The sequence below is a fragment of the Fukomys damarensis genome, unplaced genomic scaffold (assembly GCF_012274545.1).
Source record: "Fukomys damarensis isolate Sample0158 unplaced genomic scaffold, DMR_v1.0_HiC HiC_scaffold_11, whole genome shotgun sequence".
Taxonomy (NCBI): Eukaryota; Metazoa; Chordata; class Mammalia; order Rodentia; family Bathyergidae; genus Fukomys; species Fukomys damarensis.
The window spans coordinates 5,181,979-5,199,765 of NW_022900923.1; the positions used below are offsets into that span (position 1 = coordinate 5,181,979).

At 44.9% G+C, this 17,787-nt stretch overlaps 1 protein-coding gene across 3 annotated transcripts in view; it reads left to right on the forward strand.

Annotated features, from left to right (window-relative positions):
- Positions 1 to 135: 135 nt before the first annotated feature.
- Positions 136 to 17,787, forward strand: part of Esrrg (estrogen related receptor gamma) — a 203,283-nt gene continuing 185,631 nt past the window's right edge. For all 3 annotated transcript variants that reach the window (XM_033762038.1, XM_010642514.2, XM_010642515.2), the window contains exon 1: positions 136 to 318. In XM_033762038.1, coding sequence (XP_033617929.1) covers positions 263 to 318 — 56 coding nt within the window. In that variant the 5' untranslated portion in view covers positions 136 to 262. The remainder of the gene's footprint in view (positions 319 to 17,787) is intronic.

Here is a 17,787-nt window from a genome sequence, read left to right on the forward strand (position 1 = left end):
CCAGTCGCCTCCCTCCTGATTGGGCGGCTGCCCCCCAATCGGCGGCGCGCCTGGGCCGCGGACATGCATATGCAAAGCCTGCTGCATATTCATGAGCGCGGTCGCGGCTCCCAGCCCTTGATTAGGAGGCGCGAGTGGGAGCTCGGTCCGTGGCCGCGCCTCTGCGCTCGTAGCCCGCAGAAGCTCGCGGGGAATCGCGCGGCGCTGTCAAGGAAACTTTGATTTATGGCTGGGGTGCACAAATAATGGTTGCCGGGCGCACATGGATCCGGTAGAACTTTGCCTTCCCGAGTCTTTCTCCCTGCACTACGAGGAAGAGTAGGTACCTTGCCTGTGCTTGCGCGACTCGCGTGGGGCGCGGGGTGCATGCTCGGGCTGGGCTCGGCGCGCTGCTTTGTGAATGCCCGAGTCCACGATCGCTCTCTGGCTGCAGGGCGACCTTGGAGGCAACTGTGTTTCTCGTTCAGGTGTTAAGGGTAGGCGTGTGGTCGCGATGCCTAGTGGACTGTTCAATGCATCTTTTACCAAGGGCCCGTTTTCCCAAGCAGCGATGTTTTAAAATGCAATATTCTAAACGATCTCTGCCATGGAGAGCCTCTTGCGCGTTCGCAGTCTGACGGATAGGCTCAGCGCCCTGTCGTTTCTGACCGCGGAGTTGGAGGCAGGACTGCACACTGACTAATTCTCCTTCGGAGAACAATTAAAAAAAAAAAAAAAAAAAGCCCTGTGCAGTCGGGAGCTGGAATGACGTTATTTGCATGGTTAGCGTGAAGTCAGCACTTAACTGACAAATAAGTCCATGAAGTGACACGAGATTTTCACACATTGTAAATATTTAGGGCAGTGGGGACAGAAACTAGAGAAGAAACAGCGTTGAGTTTTCAAATCTCCCCTGAAATAGGCAGCGCTGAGACTGTGGCCGGTTCGTGCATGGTTCCTCCAGAGAAGGTGAAAAAGTACTTTTATTCTCGAATGCAGTTAATTCCTGTTTATGAATGTCTCGGTGCTCCTGGAAATGTGGATTTAGAGGTGAGAGATGGACGGGGCGCGAGAGGGGTCGGGGGAGTAAATTAGGCATTCTTGTGTAAATGAGTTGGTCAGATAAAATCTGAGTGGGTGCGGGACCTGTCACAGGGTTCCTCTGGCTTTCCGTGGACTCAGTCCTATTGGTCTGCTTTCACATCACCAACTGTTATAATTCCGGAAAGAGTTGCTCCTGGCACACGCTGGCTTCTCTGGGCCGCCGAGAGAATGTGACGTGACGTGGGAGGGGAGGTTGCCTTCGAGGTGGGTGCCCGCTAGCTGTCCTTAGCGCCCGCTCCTTTGTAATTAAGGGAGGCACGGAAAGTCGCTCGCTGTCTCGGTGGCTGCCGGGGGACGTCTCCATGTGAGTGAGTGCGTGTGTGCCTGTGTGTCTGTCTCTGCACGCGTGCACACGCACACACGGCCGCAGTCACAGCCAGGAGATGGATTTAGGAAGACCTGGAAGATCATAAGGCTGTGTTTGGATCAGTTTGGAACACTCCAGGGAAGAAAGAACCTTAAAATGCATGGAAAGAAAAATGAAAATTAAACAAAGGTAGGACTGCCTACGGGGCGGCCTTGGTGGTCGGTGTACCTGGCGCTGTAGAATTGGGGAATTTAAAATGTCTCCCTGTCTGGAAAATGCCTCATCCGGGCTCTTCCAGATTCTGAACTTTCTCTTGTAAAAAAAAAAAAAAATAAACCAGACTAAACTTTAAAAATGCCCCCCCCGTTTCCTTTTAAAGTAGTTTCCTTAAATTTAACTTCTTATAGCTAATTTGAATAATTAGTTTAGATAAGCCTCTTAAAGCAGATACATTTAAATGAAATCAGGGCACAGGTCCTTTTGGCTTTGGCGCAAGATTCAAACTAGCTTTCTTTTTTGGCTCAATTAAAAGTCATCTTTTAAAAACACAGATTTATTGTCTGGATGCGATTCTGATGGTTACGTGGTTCACTGGACAGACAGAAAGATCCAACGCTAGGCAACGCATCTGCCTCTCTGTCTCAATTAATAAACCACAGAATTTATACATGCTATTAATATTCATAGTAATTGTGCTGGCTTAAACCTCATCACGTGTGTGTATACATAGAAATGAAACCTGAGTTATGCAGTTCCTGAGGAAAATATTGGACAGGCTCTGCTTTGGAAGCTGTTAAAAAGATTCATACACTTTATTGACCACCATTAAAGGAGCTTAAAATGTTAACCTCTAGCTGTGTATTTTTTTATTTTAGGAAATGTGCCAGCACATTAAAGAACACCATAGTTGAGAGCTTGTTTCACATTTAATAGCAGTACTAGCTGATAGCATAAATAGATGAAAATAATATATCTGCTCATTTTGACATGTGTGCCAGTCTAATCATTGTGAATGCATGTGCTGATCAACCTCTGATTAAAATGTAACATTGACTACAGGATTATATAGCGGACTTAATTTAACTGACTGTTTTAACAGTTGTCACAGCTGTTGGAAGAAGGAAAGGCAATTGAAACACTCCAAAACAGACAGGGCGAGGAGGAAGGCTCAGTTTAGTAAATTTCAGACTGATCATTGAAACGCAGACGTTGAACGTTTGTCAACAGTCTTGTGTTTTAAGATCCCTGCATGTAGCAATGCAAGTTTTATTTTGTACGATCCACTCTTTCTGTTTCAGGGGTTTGATTTTTTGTTTTCTTTCCTTTCTCTTACCTCTTATTCTGAAAACCTCCACTGAGTTGAAATGTAACTGTTCAAAAGTGGTAATACAATGTCAAACTAGGGGGGGCTAAAATTAGACAAGAAGCAAAAGTGTATATAACAACCACAAAGCCATCAGAGTGGACACTGTGTTTTGGAAGACAGGAGCCTGCCCAAGTCACTTCAGATGTGAGTTTACTTCAGAACTAGAAACAGGCACTTTAAGTTTATTTTCCTAAGAGAGAATACTTCAAACTCCAGACTTGGGGCTCGGATTACTTTTCCTCCCAATCCTTCTCTATGACTCCTGTGAAAACACCTGCAGCCTTAGAGGTGGGTGGTACAGGTAATGTTTTCAGATAATTTCTCTGTAAATTACTGGAGGTCACAAGCAGCAGCGGCTGGGTGGGGGGGCAAGCTTGGCTGTGCAGTCTCGCAAGCTCGCTTGTCACGTCTCTAAATCAAACAGAGTAATTCTATTTTTCTAAGGACTCCATAACCGGGATACAAACCCCAAGCCATAGATAACCGAGACAGCCAGACGATGTGTATTATGTAACGAATGATTTTCCAATGCGAAGTAAGCGTGAAAGAAAAAAAGTGGTCCTGAGTTATCGGAATCAGTGTGGCAGGGGAGTGAGTGTGAGTGACCGTCACCTGCATTTCTCCAGCTCTTTGTGTTAGGGTGTGTGCATGTTACCCTGTGCGCAATCTGGGTAAGTTTTTAAATCCTCTTGCAGACAGACCTGGAAAACTGCTTTGCATTTCCCGGGAGCAGGCGAGGGCAGCCGTGTTGGCTGGTTCTTACAGGGATGGTTTCTGTCTTAATGTGTTTATAGCACTGCTGCTTTATTTACTGAGCCTAGTGTGTTGCAGCGGTAATTAACCCATGTTATTAGCAAAGCCCTTGTGGGTAGCCATTAATTCTCTTGCATGGATGATCATTTTTGTAGTGTTTTTCCTACAATAAGGTATCATTGTTCGAACATTTACATATATAGCGTATATATTAAACTTACAGCCTTTGATGTGCTTTTCCGATTTCACCTGACCTGTGCTCTATATCGACCATCTGATGAAGAATGGGTTTGTAATTCAGTGTTTAAAAATGCTACTAGGAGAAAGTAATTTTTTTGTGAAATAAAAATGACAAGGCACGAGAGATTCAAAAAAAGGGAATATTGCAGAAATCAGTTTTAACTCCAGATTTCCCAGATCTCAGAATTTATGATAATTTGTATCTCTGAGGTCTTTCTATTTAGTGAATAACACTTTAGACATTTTTTTATAAAATATTGCGCCAGCAGAAAAATACTTGTGGTTCCTGTGCTGAGCAGAGATAAGGGCCATCTCATTAGCCGGGCCATACTTTCACAATTAATTTTCGATACCTGGTGCTATTCATCAAAGAGGGAAGCTAACTTCTCTACGATTCTGTTTAACAATACTCCCACAGTACCTCACTCCTGCCCGAATTACAGACAAAGAAGAGATGACTGTTTTGGAAGGGAGGCATAATACTCCACGTCCAGTCTCTGCCACTTGGTACAAATTCCTCATCATTGTTTGAGAACAGTAACTAAACAAAATATTTCTTTGTTTTGCTGTAAGGTGATGATCAGCCCTGAAGATTTTTCTGTATATTCTTTAAAAAAAAAATGGAAATGTGTTGTGTATGGTTGATGGCTCAGACTTTATAAACACAAGGGACAAATAATAGCAGTGATTTGTTTTTATTAAAACAATTACTGCCAAATAAACTTTTCTGAACCACCTAGCAGACGTTTAGAAAGAGGAGGAAAAAGCACTTAAGGTGTCAGGGGAGAACTTTAAAGTCCTTGCAGTGGTGAAGCCCTGCTCTGAATCCCGCTCCCTGGCGAATGGGAAACAGACAGAAACAATGCAGTGTTGATGTGTTCACAGGCACTGGGGTGCCGGCCGTGCCAGCTCTCGGGTGAAAACGTTTGATTACATTGGCCCAGTTTGTTCCGTTTTTATCTCTTCTACATCCTCTCGCATCGTATTAAATCGTCCTTGTCCGAACGCACAGGCGATGGTAATGCTTTGCTGTTCCCCCCTTCGTCTGACAGTGAAATATTTAGCCTCTCTCTCTCCAGTCTTACTTCTGGGTGCGTCTGATAGAGCGGGGAGGGCACTGTGCCGCTCTCCGGCTTGACGTTTGGACGTGTGTTCTGTGTGATTTGCCATTGATTATTATTTCTGTGGCCCTGTGCGTTGGTGTACACCCATCTACACCATTTCAATCAGTAAATACACATCTGCTACATGCAAATCAGAGCTGTCGATAAGATGCTCACAGGAATGTATGCGCACATACAGCATCCATGTGAGACACACACATACACGAGGACAGGAGGGTGTGCAGCAAGCAGGTGTGCTGTTCAAATTGCTCATGGGTATTTATTTCTATGATAAAGTAGATCGCAAGTATTATTCGAATCAGTTGGCTGCCAGCTCCATTGCTAGGGATGACTTTAGCCTGGAATTAAGATTTCAGGAATTTACCAGGTCAGATTTAAAACTGAACTGATTTATCTGCTACATAGTAGGCAAATAACAGGTGACCTAGTAAGTGAATTTGTCTCTGATTTTTAAAAAATTTCAATGATTTTTCATTCATGCAGTCAATAGCTAGTGATCATAAATAATTTGTAACATAGGAAATAAACTACTGATATTAAATGCATAATTATGAAATGCCTCTCGGATCAGGCCTATACCCAAGAAAAAAATGTTTAAATAGCTCTTGTCTACACCATTTCTGACAAGTATATCTGAATGCAAAGCATGATAGCTTTCAGTGTGGACTGCTTTACCTGAACTACATAAACGTGGTTTTTTGTTTGTTGTTTTTTTTTTGGGGGGGTGCTAAAAACAAGACTATAAAATGAATAAGTATTATATTTTCCTAAAATGCATCTTATTTCAGAATTGTTTAATTTAATCCTAAGAGATATGTTTAGAGGTCTATGATTTTACTTTAGTAAATCTGGGCACTGGAAGAAAACACTTTTATAATTTCTGTTTCCTTTCTTCTAATTCTTGTCCTAATTCAGACCCTCCTTCAAACCCCTCAGTTCATTTCCTACTTTTATTTATTTTTGTAACACTGAGACACATTAACTCTTACTGTGTTGTTTTTTTTTAATCTTGCCAACTGCGTTTTTATATCATTCCATAAGATCCAAGTTAGCTCTTATTTCTGAGGCTGCTGGAAGACAGTTTTCTGCCTTTTGAAGGTTTTCTTGATCTTTTAGCTTTGTCTCACATTCATATTAGACTCATACCTTGTAAGGTGTAGGAAACCTCTGCTAATAAAAATAATTTCCATTCAGAGTATTAGCAGACACATCTTTCCTTGCTACTATTTCTCTCCAAGAGTGCCACATATTTCTTTTTCTCTGATCTAGACAACGTTTTGGACAGTATTTTCAGAATGTATTTCTCAGTCAAGGATTGCAAAGAGGATTTAGAATTTGTTTGTGTCTTATATACATTATTGCCTTTTGTAGTTTCTGAAAATGATTTTTAAGTGCTTGGAGAAAACTTGCTGTTTATAGTTTCATTTCTTCTCGCATTGTGCCATTCTAATTTATGGCCGCGCACACATACATATTTGAAAGGTAACTCACGAGGGCAGAGTGATAAAAGAGAGCACACAGGTTTAAGTGGCTTCTCACTGGTCATTTCAAGTCCATTTCAATCCGCTGGCGTAGGCTGTGCATTTGACTATGGGCAGATAACACACAGCGCTAGCTGTTAGAATGCAGCCTACGGCTATCTGGAATTCTCTCCTACAACACTGCGAATGAAAAACCCAGCTTTTGGCATTTCAGATCTGTTAAATTCTTGTTAAAGTCTTACTACTACTCGTGGGGAGTCCACTTAAGATGAGATGACAGTCTTTTACGAACAGGAATTTAAGAGTGCAGTGGTAATTTTAATTATAAAAAGCAATTTTTGTCACATACATTTTTCTTTGCCTTCTCACTTCGCTGTGAATGGAGCGGAACCTGCACTGTCCTTCCCTGGTTTGGCCTGGAAGCACCCTTTCTGGGTAATATGCTTTGGCACCACTCACCTAGCCAAAGAAAACAAATTAATATTGGATGTACCGAGGGTTGTCAGGCATTTCACAGACGTGTCAGTTTAACTTTGCTGTACCATGCACCTCCTCGGAAAACAGGTGCTTAAGATGGTACTAAGCAGAGGAAAGCGATCAGTAAATCCTCAGTTCTAGTTGAGAGTGACGGACAGTACAAGTGGAGTGAAAACCAGCTTGCTCGCTAACTTCTCTTTTAAAACTATCTGCAGGGATACAGGCAGCGTAGATAATCATGAGGTGCGCAGAGCTGCAGCTCATTCAAACCTTTCTACCACCTTGGGGTAAAATGCGGTGTTCAGACCTTGTCTCTGGAGTAGTACAGCACCGTTGCTCTTGTCTGTGAAACAAATAAAAACTCAAAGATGCGGAGAACCACAAAGGGCCCAGCAGTCCACTTTTAACAGGAGGTATCTCTCTTTGTCCCACCTTGCATACATGTTGCTGCGGGAAAAAACAAAAACAAAAACTTATGCTTTCTTTTTTGCATGCTTTATTTAATATGCAAAAAATAAATGAGAGGTAAATCAGGAATAGAGACATGAAGAACTGTAGCATAAGTTCCTTTCTTTTCCATGATCAGAAGGACACGACCAGTGGAAACTCCTGTCTCATGTTCTCTAGAAACGTTTTGCTCAGTTCTTATGGCTGTTTAGAAATTACACAAAGGACTTGTTAAATGAATATTTCCCCTTTCCTTTTAATACTCCCAATGTGAGTTAAACATTTTAAAGTTTATCTTTTTCAAGGCAGTTAATATGCAACAATATTCGTAAGAACCTGCTTTGAAAAGAATGATACAAGTATATTCTCCAAATATCAAAAATTACATACTGAGTTAGCAAAAATAGCAGATCATTTGAAAAATTATAGAGGCTGACGTACATATGTAAGGACAAATTTCAAGTGTCAGGTTCTTCTTTTGTCAATTGCCCTTGGATCCTGTTAATCCCGCATTACTGGAGAACTCTAGCTAATCCTGGAACAGAAGATGTTATGATGCTCACTTTCCATCGTTGGGAGACCATTCCTGTGGTGGTCTCTTTAGTCAGGAAGCTGGCAAATCAGGTGAGAGCCTGGGAGGCCGTCACACCTGTAGCCAGTTGTGTCAGGGAGGCTGTGGGGTCGATGGGCGCAGGTCTGTCCCATCAGGCAGTGGCTGTACAGTGGGCACCGCAGCCGTGAGCGACAGGAGGGCCCTCGCCAGCCTTGGCATCATGGGAAGGACCGGGCTGAATGGAGCTAAGCCCACGTGTGGGCAGTCTGTGTGTCCTCCCGCTCGGGGGTTGGCCGGCTGTGGAGTCTCTGCAGCCCACAGCTGGGTTCCTCGGGGAGCCTGGCCACCTTCTTTCCGTCCTTTGCCTGCTCTGCCTTCAGCAGGGAAGGTGAGGGGCAGTGGCAGTGGACACACACGGGCTCCTGCAGAGAATGGTCCCTAGGGCCAGGAAGCTGTTGGCATCCGGTCGTTCAGGTAGATTCCCAGTCTCTCGCATGTCCTGGGACTGTCACTGTCCATCTTTCATGCTCCAAATTCCACCCATCCATGAGGCGGGACTCCCAACTCCTGGAGACCAGGAACTGGCTTCAGCCCTTTTCAGTTGGTGACAGCCTGTTTAGGTTAATCTGGATGAGGAGTTTTTTTTTTTAATAGCTTCGTATCAAGGTGTCCAGTTCATTAAGTAAAAAGAATAAGAAAAAGGAGAGGTTGCACACTCAATTGTACTTTTGTTTCTTGATTTCCTTCTGATGAACAAGGCTTCCTAAAATTTTATCCCATTCCCCCCTCAAGCCCCCTTCCCTCCCCAGATGAGCAAAACTTGGAAGAGCTGTTGTGCAGATTTAATGGCTGGAGGCTGTCGTGAGAATGTGGTCACTTTCTTTCTCTCCCATCTGGGGTTGATGGCGTGTCTTCACATGAGATGACCTGCAGTGTGCGGACCCTGCCCCGCAAGTCAGAGATGTTTCCCGGCCGCCTTCCCCTCCTCAGCCCCAATATGTATTTGAACATCTCCGTTTTCACTCATCCGTTCTGCAGGGTCACTTTTCTGTGGCATGATACCCTCCTTTGCACCCACAGAACACTGTATTTTTCCTGTGAATTCCTGAGAAGTGGCTTTCAGCTTCCCCTGTTTGTTTTCCTTTGGTTTCTGTTTGTGGTGCCTTCTAGTTGAGTGCGTTTATAGTGTTTTCTTGATTGTTGTCAGTTTGGGACACTCTCCGCTGGCATTTTTCTGAAGTTAATGTCACAGCCAGCAGAGCCTTGGCGAGCTGGAATCCGGCTGCAGTGCATAGAAGATACAACTTCTGTTTGATTGTGTGTAAATACAGTTAGTTAGTTGGGGGTTTATCAGATAGCTTGGCAGAAAGAGAGAGGAGCAGTACAAACTGTTTTCGGTCAGAGTGCTGTTCATACACCTGATAAGACTGAGAGAGCTTTTCGAAATGCTGATAGGCTTTGAAAAAGAAAAGAATAATCACTTCTACTGGCACCAAGCTTATCACGAATGAAGTAAAATGCCAACACTTTTACATTAGCGAAAGTAAATGTTTTAGACAATCCGAGCCCTTTTTTCCTTCAAGTTAAACAGGAGTGGTGCTTTTTCGTGTGCTGTAATGAATAGAAGGATTTGTTACCCTGACTAAATTTCAGGTGAATTTGTGGCTACGGAACCTTCAGCGTGAACAGCGGTGTCTGTCCCGAGCAGGCCCGACCACGCTGTACCCTCTCTGGAGAAATGAAGCACTGCCTTTGCCACGCCGGGCCTAGCAAACATCTTTTCTGATGTCAGAAAATGCCGTTCTGTCCTTTGTTCCTCGAATCGCCTTGTTTTTCCAGCACGTGGAAGCTGGCATTTGAAACTTAGCTTAGCAGACCTAGGAAACTCTGGAGAAGCTGCTGGAGCCATTGCTAGGAAGTTTGTAGCAGTTGGGCCGAACTAGCAGAGTCCTGTAAAAAAAACAACAACATCAACAGCAACAAAAAAACCCAAAAAATCTGTTTTTTGCAGAATGCAATGAGCTAAATTATAAATCTAGGGTGCTTTAATGAGAAGATAAATGTATTTGTGCCTGTAATAGTCCATTTTAAAGTGCCTCCCCTTTGAAAGAGACACACAGAGAGAGAGAGAGAGAGAGAGAGGGAGGGGAAATTTATGGGAATATTGGCTCTGCTCCTCAATATAAACCATTAACTTTCTCAGTCCTACCATTTTCTCCTCTTTGTAATTTGACGCCTACAAATAATTTGGCGTATTCAGATTTGATAAATGATAGTGCAAGAGAGGATTGATTGATTTTGGATTACTATTGATTACTCTCAATGAGATCACTGTGACACACTCGAATCAATGGTATTCGATTAAGTGAGGCCCCGGCGGTCCGTACCCTCAGCAGCAGTAGGGAATTCGGGGACAGAACGTGCACAAGCTGATAAATCGACAAAGCATTCAGCCTCAGATAGACCTTCGTTCATCACTAGTTCCTTAAAATATATTTCACTGGAAAGTCCTCTTCTCTTGCAACTTGGGGCCTTTCTGTGGGAGAGAGGTCATCAGTTTAAGGTTTATTAAATTTTAACTAAAAACAACTGGGCTCCATTTAGGTGTAAAATACTTTAAGTACTTACTGCAGGCGAGCCTTTGCTCTTTTTAGCTATCTCTCACAGCTTCCATTCTTTTATGAAGATGTCAGTTGTAAACATAAAAATGCAACCCTGGGAATGGATCAGTGTAAGATTCAAACTAAAATAAAAATTCCTGCCTGGGGAAAGCACTATGACCAAAATAAGGTGGTCTCAAGTGTCTTCCGAGGTAGGCGTGCTTGGGAGCCACGCGGCGGGCAGCTGCAGGAGCGCACCTTGGTCAGGCCCAGCCAGGAGGCTTTTCCTCCTAGCGGACCATGGGCCTCGCATTGCCAACACTACACACAGAACCGGAATACCACTTGCTCGGGACACCGGTGCCGCGGTCCATGCACTGCAGTCTTGCTGTCTTGAGCAAACGTACAAAGTCGCGACGGAGAAGACATCTCTTGTCTTCCACCGCGGCGCATGGCCGGGCTGCCTCTTCCCCCACACAACTTTCTAGTCGTCCCTGCACCGCCTGTGTGAGCTTCTTACTTGCTAACCCGGTATTGTCTGTGCTCTCCAGGACCTGATAGGTAGAAGCCCTTCTTATTCATTTTATTTGTGCTGGGCTGGGCTGGGCTGGGCCCCAGACTCTCAGGCGTGCTAGGTAGGTGCTCTACCACTGAGCTGCCTCCACAGTCCAGGACAAGTCTCAAAATAATTTCTTTATTTTTATTTTTTTTTATTTTTTGGCATTGGGGATTCAACCCAGGGCCTTTACACGGAACTACACCCCCAACCTTTTTTTATTTTTAATTTCAGATAGGGGCTAAGTTGTTAAGTTGCCCAGGCAGGCTAGGTTCAGACTCATGCTCCTCCTGCTTTAGCTCCCTGAACTCTAGGACTGCAGGCGTGCGCCACCCCAGGTCAGCTGATTAAAACGTACTCAGATAAATTCCTTCAGAGGAGCCCAACAAACTACAGGTGGCTTTCTGAGGGAAAATCAATATAAAAGTGAAGTTTGGAATCATGAAATTACCTGCCAAAGCATCAAGCTTTTTTGCATGGAAGTAAGGCAATGGGATTCTAATTATATTAGGCTGAACCGTATGAAGTTGCCATTTTTTTGGAGGTCCAAAAAATGGTCATATATCAGCAATTTCTTCTGATTCGACCCAATAATTGAATTTGTTTCTATCCTGTTGATATTCCGTAGTCAAATGGAAAGCGACAACTAGTTTTTATTTTATGATGGGCTCTGTCAGATTACGGGAGACGCAGGAATGAGCTGCCCTGTGCAGTGTGCGTGCCCAGAAGTGTGGAAGTGAACCGCGTCTGAGACGCTGGGAGGACCTCACAGGAGGCGGCCGGCGGCGTGGGCGCATCAGGGCGAGGGCAGACTGCCCAGAAGGCCGCAGTGCCCGGGGAGGTTGCTAAGGGAGCTGGGGAAGATGCCAGCGCCCCACCCTGGGCCCACACCTGCGCGTGTTCAGTCTCGGGCCGGGCAGCGCGTCTGTTGTGAAGCCTGCGCCCCTGAGCCGTGTCCCCTGGGGAGTGCGGGGTGGGAGCCGGGGCTCCCGACCTGGCCAGTGGAGCCCCGATGCTTCTGGGCGTGGAGGGCCGGCGAGGCGGCCCCAGACGAGCCCCCGCCTTCTCCTCCATGTTCACCTGCGGGCAGCACCTGGCACCCGGCAGGAGGAGCTGGGCCTCCTGTCCGGGCGATGCGACCACCGCTGAGATGTCAGCGTGGAGAACATCCCGGCCTGGGGTCACCTGGGGACCCAGCGAATTTCTGTGGCCCGGGAAAGCGTGAGAGGACAGCCAGCCAGCGTGTCTTGTAGGGGGAGGAGGGCGGCTTCTTCCCAGCGTGATTGAGTGGAGGCCGGCCTGGCCCCTCTGTCAGCCTGGGAGTTTTCCCTTCCCGCCGCGTCTCCTCCCTGTCTGTGGCACTGAATTTGATTTATCGCTGGTACTAAGATCAAAAAAGAAATCATTCCTTTTGATGTTTGCTATTAGGCACACGCAGTGCTGGGGCTGCCAGGGCGGTGGAAGACAGTGGTGGTGTAGAAGTCACTGTCCTGGCTGCATGGTGGCCAGGGTAGGACACGCTGTGTATCCTCTGTCCATCTGGATGTGAAATTCTGTGCAAACAGGTCAGCTGGGGAATATTTTCAATAATTGCGTTTGAGTACAGATTCTCTTGGGTAAGGATATGAACGGATAGTTGCCTTTTATTCCCCCCATCCTCTCTTTCTTTTAGCTATATCTGCATCAATTTTACCGAAAGACAAAATGCTCAGGAGTATAAATAGCCCAATGGGTTTAGTCTTTTTCTCCAAAAATATAAAGAGCTACTGGTTACGATTTTTTGTGGGTGAGCAGCCCGGGACACCGGAAGATGCCACGCAAAGGAGAAGAGAGATTTTGAGGGGGCGTCTGCCTCTCCCAATCGGCCTTTGTCTCAGTCCTGGGTGGTAGCTTTTGTCCAGCTTCGCTGTTAGTGGGATTTTCAAAGCAGCACGAGCCCCAGCCCATGCACAGGCTGTTAGTCAGCAGCAGGTGTGAACAACATAAAACAGGATTAACACGGAACCAAAGTGAGTACTAAAAACAGAACCCCTGCCTTGCTTTTCAAAAGACTGCAGGCCTGAAAGACAGAAGCCACTTGGGCCTGTGCCCTTCTTGTTTAGTAAACAGTGTATGCTGGACCTTGGACATGCCTGTTTAGGGCAGGCAGGGTGTGCCGGGGAACATGCTCTCCTTCTCCTGGCTTTTTATCTGTTGTAAACAATCACCTCCAAACTCACACAGAAAGCCCTTTTGGAACTTTGGGGAGGGGTTAGAATGGAAATTGCCTGGATAATCCTTAAACTAGGGTGACCGTTGAATCATGCTGGACACTACTCTTGCGTACAAATTGGAGTTGACAGTCACGTGATGTGCTCTTTCCCAATCTAAAATACATTGCATTGCTGCACATTAATGTGGATTATTGGTTGGCCTATTCTCAGATTTATTTTGTTCAGTTAGCTATATGGCTTGATTTATATTTTCACCTAAATGGCTGAGCCCAAAGGAATAAAACGGATTCTTTTATTAGAGATTATCCCTCTCCTCCCCCACTGATTTTTAAAGGATCATTACTACCTAATTATGAACAAGAAAGCTGGCAAAACATTTTAGCTGATAGAGAAGCCTGCTAAGCATTGTGCTAAAGGTGTGGTACTTGAACGACTGTGTGATTTGTTATGAAAGATGGAGAATACGTTTCTCTTTAGATTATCCTGAGTGTAGGACAGCTGTATGTTAAATTACGCTTTGGCTAGTTTTTCTTTATTAGGGTTAGAACGACTTATATTTTGAAACTTTGGAACTTGGTCCTATCCAGTACAGGCCTGAACTAGGAGTAGCTATGCATTCCGGTGGAGAAGTTGTATTTTGTACACACAGAGGCATGCATGCATATGCACACACGTGCCCATTAAGTCTTTCAGCACTTGTGACTGCAGCTTTGTGTGTGTGGGGGTCACTGATGTTTAGTACTCTGAAAGGATGTTCAAACAGACATTTATCTAAGATGAATCTCTTCAACATTGTCGTACAATCACCAAAGATACTTTTGAAATGTCAAAAATCATTTTGAATTTGTACCCTCTGAGCAGGATCTTGCTAATACACATCACCTTTATATCCAGGCTACAATTGTAGTTGCTCATTTCTTTAGCCTTTCCTGATATTACTTTTTGTTTTTATTTTTAGCATTTGTGTGTGTGAGAGGGTTTGCTACTGATTTTATTTCAGAATGAATGTTGTCTGACACTTTAATTGTGGGAGATTCACACACACCGTGATCCACCAGGAATATCCAGGTCATCGTGAACTATATAAATCCTAAAAATTACATTTGAATTTCACAGTTTCTATCTTTAAAAGTTAATTTCATGCTATTTGCCTTCCAGCATCTTCCTCTCTGAGAAATGCCCGTTCCCTTCTGTTTGGTATTTTTAAGTACCTCTGTTATGTGTGTTAATTAGGTTGCTCATAGCTTAATGATAGCTAATGAAATCAGGTTTGGAAGATACCAGTTTAAAATTGATTTTTGAAGTATATTCTTTATACGCAACTCTCTGGTGTTGCATTGATTGCTTATGGTAACTTCTCATCTTGCATCTGAAAAATTACATTATTTGTTCTCGGTTTCTTAAATTATCGAAGCCTCACTGTCATGTTTTAACCTGTATTTTCCTAAACATTCATTCAAAAACATCTGGATGGGTGCAGCACTGTCTTAGACGCTGATACCGTGAGACAGGTGATAACAATTTAGAACGGGTGTGAGTGCACACAGAACATTTTTGATATTTAGGCAGTGTTATTTTTAGGCAAAACTTTTTTTTAATAGCTTCTTTTTTTATTAGTATATGACTTGGGAAATAAAATGATTACACCCATCCTTGGGGAATGGGTCCATAGAAACTTACCAAGTTGAAGTTTCCTTGCTGCCGTCCTGCCCTGGTCTGGCTGAGAAGGCTCCTGGTGGTGCCAGGGGCACACGCTCCAGGTGAGACAGTGGATCCCACGCAGCCCAAGGTGGCCACCAGAGCACAGGTGTGGCCTGGTCTCCTCACAAGTGGGCTGGACCCGCAAGATTTCAAGATTAGATGACCTGCCCGTCAGAGTCGCTGTTCATTCTTAAAATGCTCCAAATTCTTTGTGTGTGTTTTTTAAAGACTGCAAATGAAAGCAAAGCAAAATAAAAAAGCCTTAAAAGACCTTGGAAGAAAACATATTTCTGTAGTTTTAGGGAAAAGCAAAGGGGATTTATTTGAACTGGATGAGGTGTATGTTGTCTAACTTTGTGGGAAAAGTTTGAATTAGTAAACTCGTTTTAATCAAAGCAAATGACTACTGAGGTGTTGTGTGTGTGTGCGCGCGTGCGCGCGTGTGTGTGTTTGTGTGGCGTTTTCATTTTGTTTTGGAGACAGGGTTCATTATGTAGTTCAGGCTGTCCTTGAACTCACTACATAGCCCTGGCTGGCCTCGAGATCCCGGCAGGTCTGCCTCACCTCCAGAGGGCTCGGATTGCGGTGTGCGCCACCACCGCTGGCTGAAGGGAGTTTTCCTAAGGAAACCTTTCCCTTATATTTGAGGTCATCTCACAGCTACTGTCTCTGTCCAGCCTTCCTGCCAACTGCCCAGTAGGGTTCCCAAAAGCCCAGGCTTTCAGATTTGCTGAGAACTTGAAGAGGTTCAAGGCAGTCGACTCTCTCTTTGCAGCTTCTCTGTAGCAGATGCATTTTATTTAGGTGTTTTAGGCATTTGTTTCTTGAAGATACAGATGACTTTGCTTCAGGTCATTAAGATGACTGTCTTTCGTATTTTTAGCCTTTTTAGTTAGATGATTAGTGAAGTTAGGCAGTAGGATTTATATTGGCATCAGTTAAGTTTGTAGAAGGATTACACTCACAGGGTCGCAGGCTTTTTGGCAATCACGCGTGCAGAAGCATCTTGGGAGTTTTTGTCAAGTGTTTTTGCTGAGTTAAAATTTGTGCCGTGCTGCTGTCTCACGTCAGGTGGGTCTCACAAAGCTTCAAGCTTCTAGCTGCTTCTGATACGCAGTGTGTTTGTGTGTGTTATGCTACTGTCGAATTACAGACGCTGGAAGGGAAAAGCCACACTTTGGGAAACGGCACTAGAAAAATGAGATGCAAAATATCTCGACTTGGGCTCAGCCAGTATTTTCTGTAGCACCCAAAGCAATGAAAATACGCTTTTTTGTCTCTGCCATCCAGAGAAGCAGAGGGCAGCTTGCCTGTGTAGCGGCATCGCCTCGCTCTTCAGTGTGCAGTTTGCAAAACATTTGTGAAAATGTTTATCTTCCCCCTCCGTGGTCTTGACTGTAGCCACAGCACTCCCCCAAACCCTGCTAAGCCAAGGTGGGGTGTTTAGAATAGCTGCCTCCTTCTGTGTGGACCATGCCAGGGTGCTTTCCAAACCTCCCCAGGTCTTCGAAAAGCAAAACCCACTCTCATGGCAGCTGCCAGGCTCCCGGGGCCGGGGCTGGGCTGAGGGCAAGAGCAGCTGTCCCTGATGAGTCCGCGGAACTGGGGGCCGAGGGGCTGCCGGGGGCACCGCGTGGCTCTGCTGATGCTGATGTACCTGGAAGGGAGAGCAGCCCAGGCCCAGGCAGGCGCCTCAGACGGGCGCCGCGCCATCTGCCTCACCTGCTGCCCTGAGAGTCCATCTGGTGGCTGCAGCAGCCCCTCGTGGTTCGGTCCTGAGCAGCATGCGGGCTGGAGCAGCAGTGTGAATTATGTGGGTAGTCAGTATAAATAAACGGTGGGAGCGGGGGCCACAGGAGCCAGACACTCTGGGTCCGGGGAGCACCGATTGTGGCAAGGTCCCGCACCAGGGCACTTCGTCTGGACGCAGACAGCCCGCTGCCGGTGGGGAAGCTTTGGACTGCAACATTCATGAAACTGATAAAATGCTGGCTTCCGTAGAGATCGACTTGGCAGAAGCAAAGCCACTGTGTGTCCTTCTGGAAATGAGCGGGGTGGAGGCAGGGATGGCTTGTTTGACTTTTTAGTGAATTATGAGGTAGATCCATTTCGGAGTTTTTCTGTGAGCCATACAAAATTAGAAAGCATATCTAAGTTGATTGTGCTTATGGGGTCGGCTAAGATGCTCTAGTTAGCTACTGAGTGTGCGCACTGGTACTGATTCAGTGCACACGTTGCTGCAACTGAGCAGTAAACTGGGCAAACCTGTCAAAGTGTAGAAGTCTGTACCTTTGCGGGCTTTGCATACAGGTAAATCACACAGACAGGTGCCGGTTTCCCTGGAATTCCATGATAAATGCAGGGAAAAATGCTGCAAAAAACTAAGCTGGGATTCGCTAAGTCATTTCTAGTAAAATCATCTTCTTGCAGTAAAGGAAATTTAAACAAAATGGTTTTTAAAGACCTTGTGCTGGCCCTGTTTTGTACTTGACAAGAGGGTTTCACGAGGCAGTCAATGTGGCAAGAGCTCGTTTGTATAAAAATAGTTAGAAATGGGAAATCAAAGTCTGGAATTAGGGATGGATGGAATGGGTCAGACCCAGATGTTAAGCAAGCTGCTTCTATTTCCTTTCCTCAGAAGAGGAGGATATTTGAATTTCAGGTGACAGTGGAGGCTTCATAGTTAAGTGTTTTAATTCACTCCTCTCATTACATTCTAGATGAATAGAGGCATGTAAGTAATGGTACGTATTGTATCCAGCATGTTTATTTTTTAACCTATGATGAAGTCATGAAAAAAAAGTGGGTTTATTGTTTCCCTCATTGCATGTGTTTGGAAAGCCACCCAATGTTCTGGGGGTTTTTTGTTTTGTTTTGTTTTTGTTT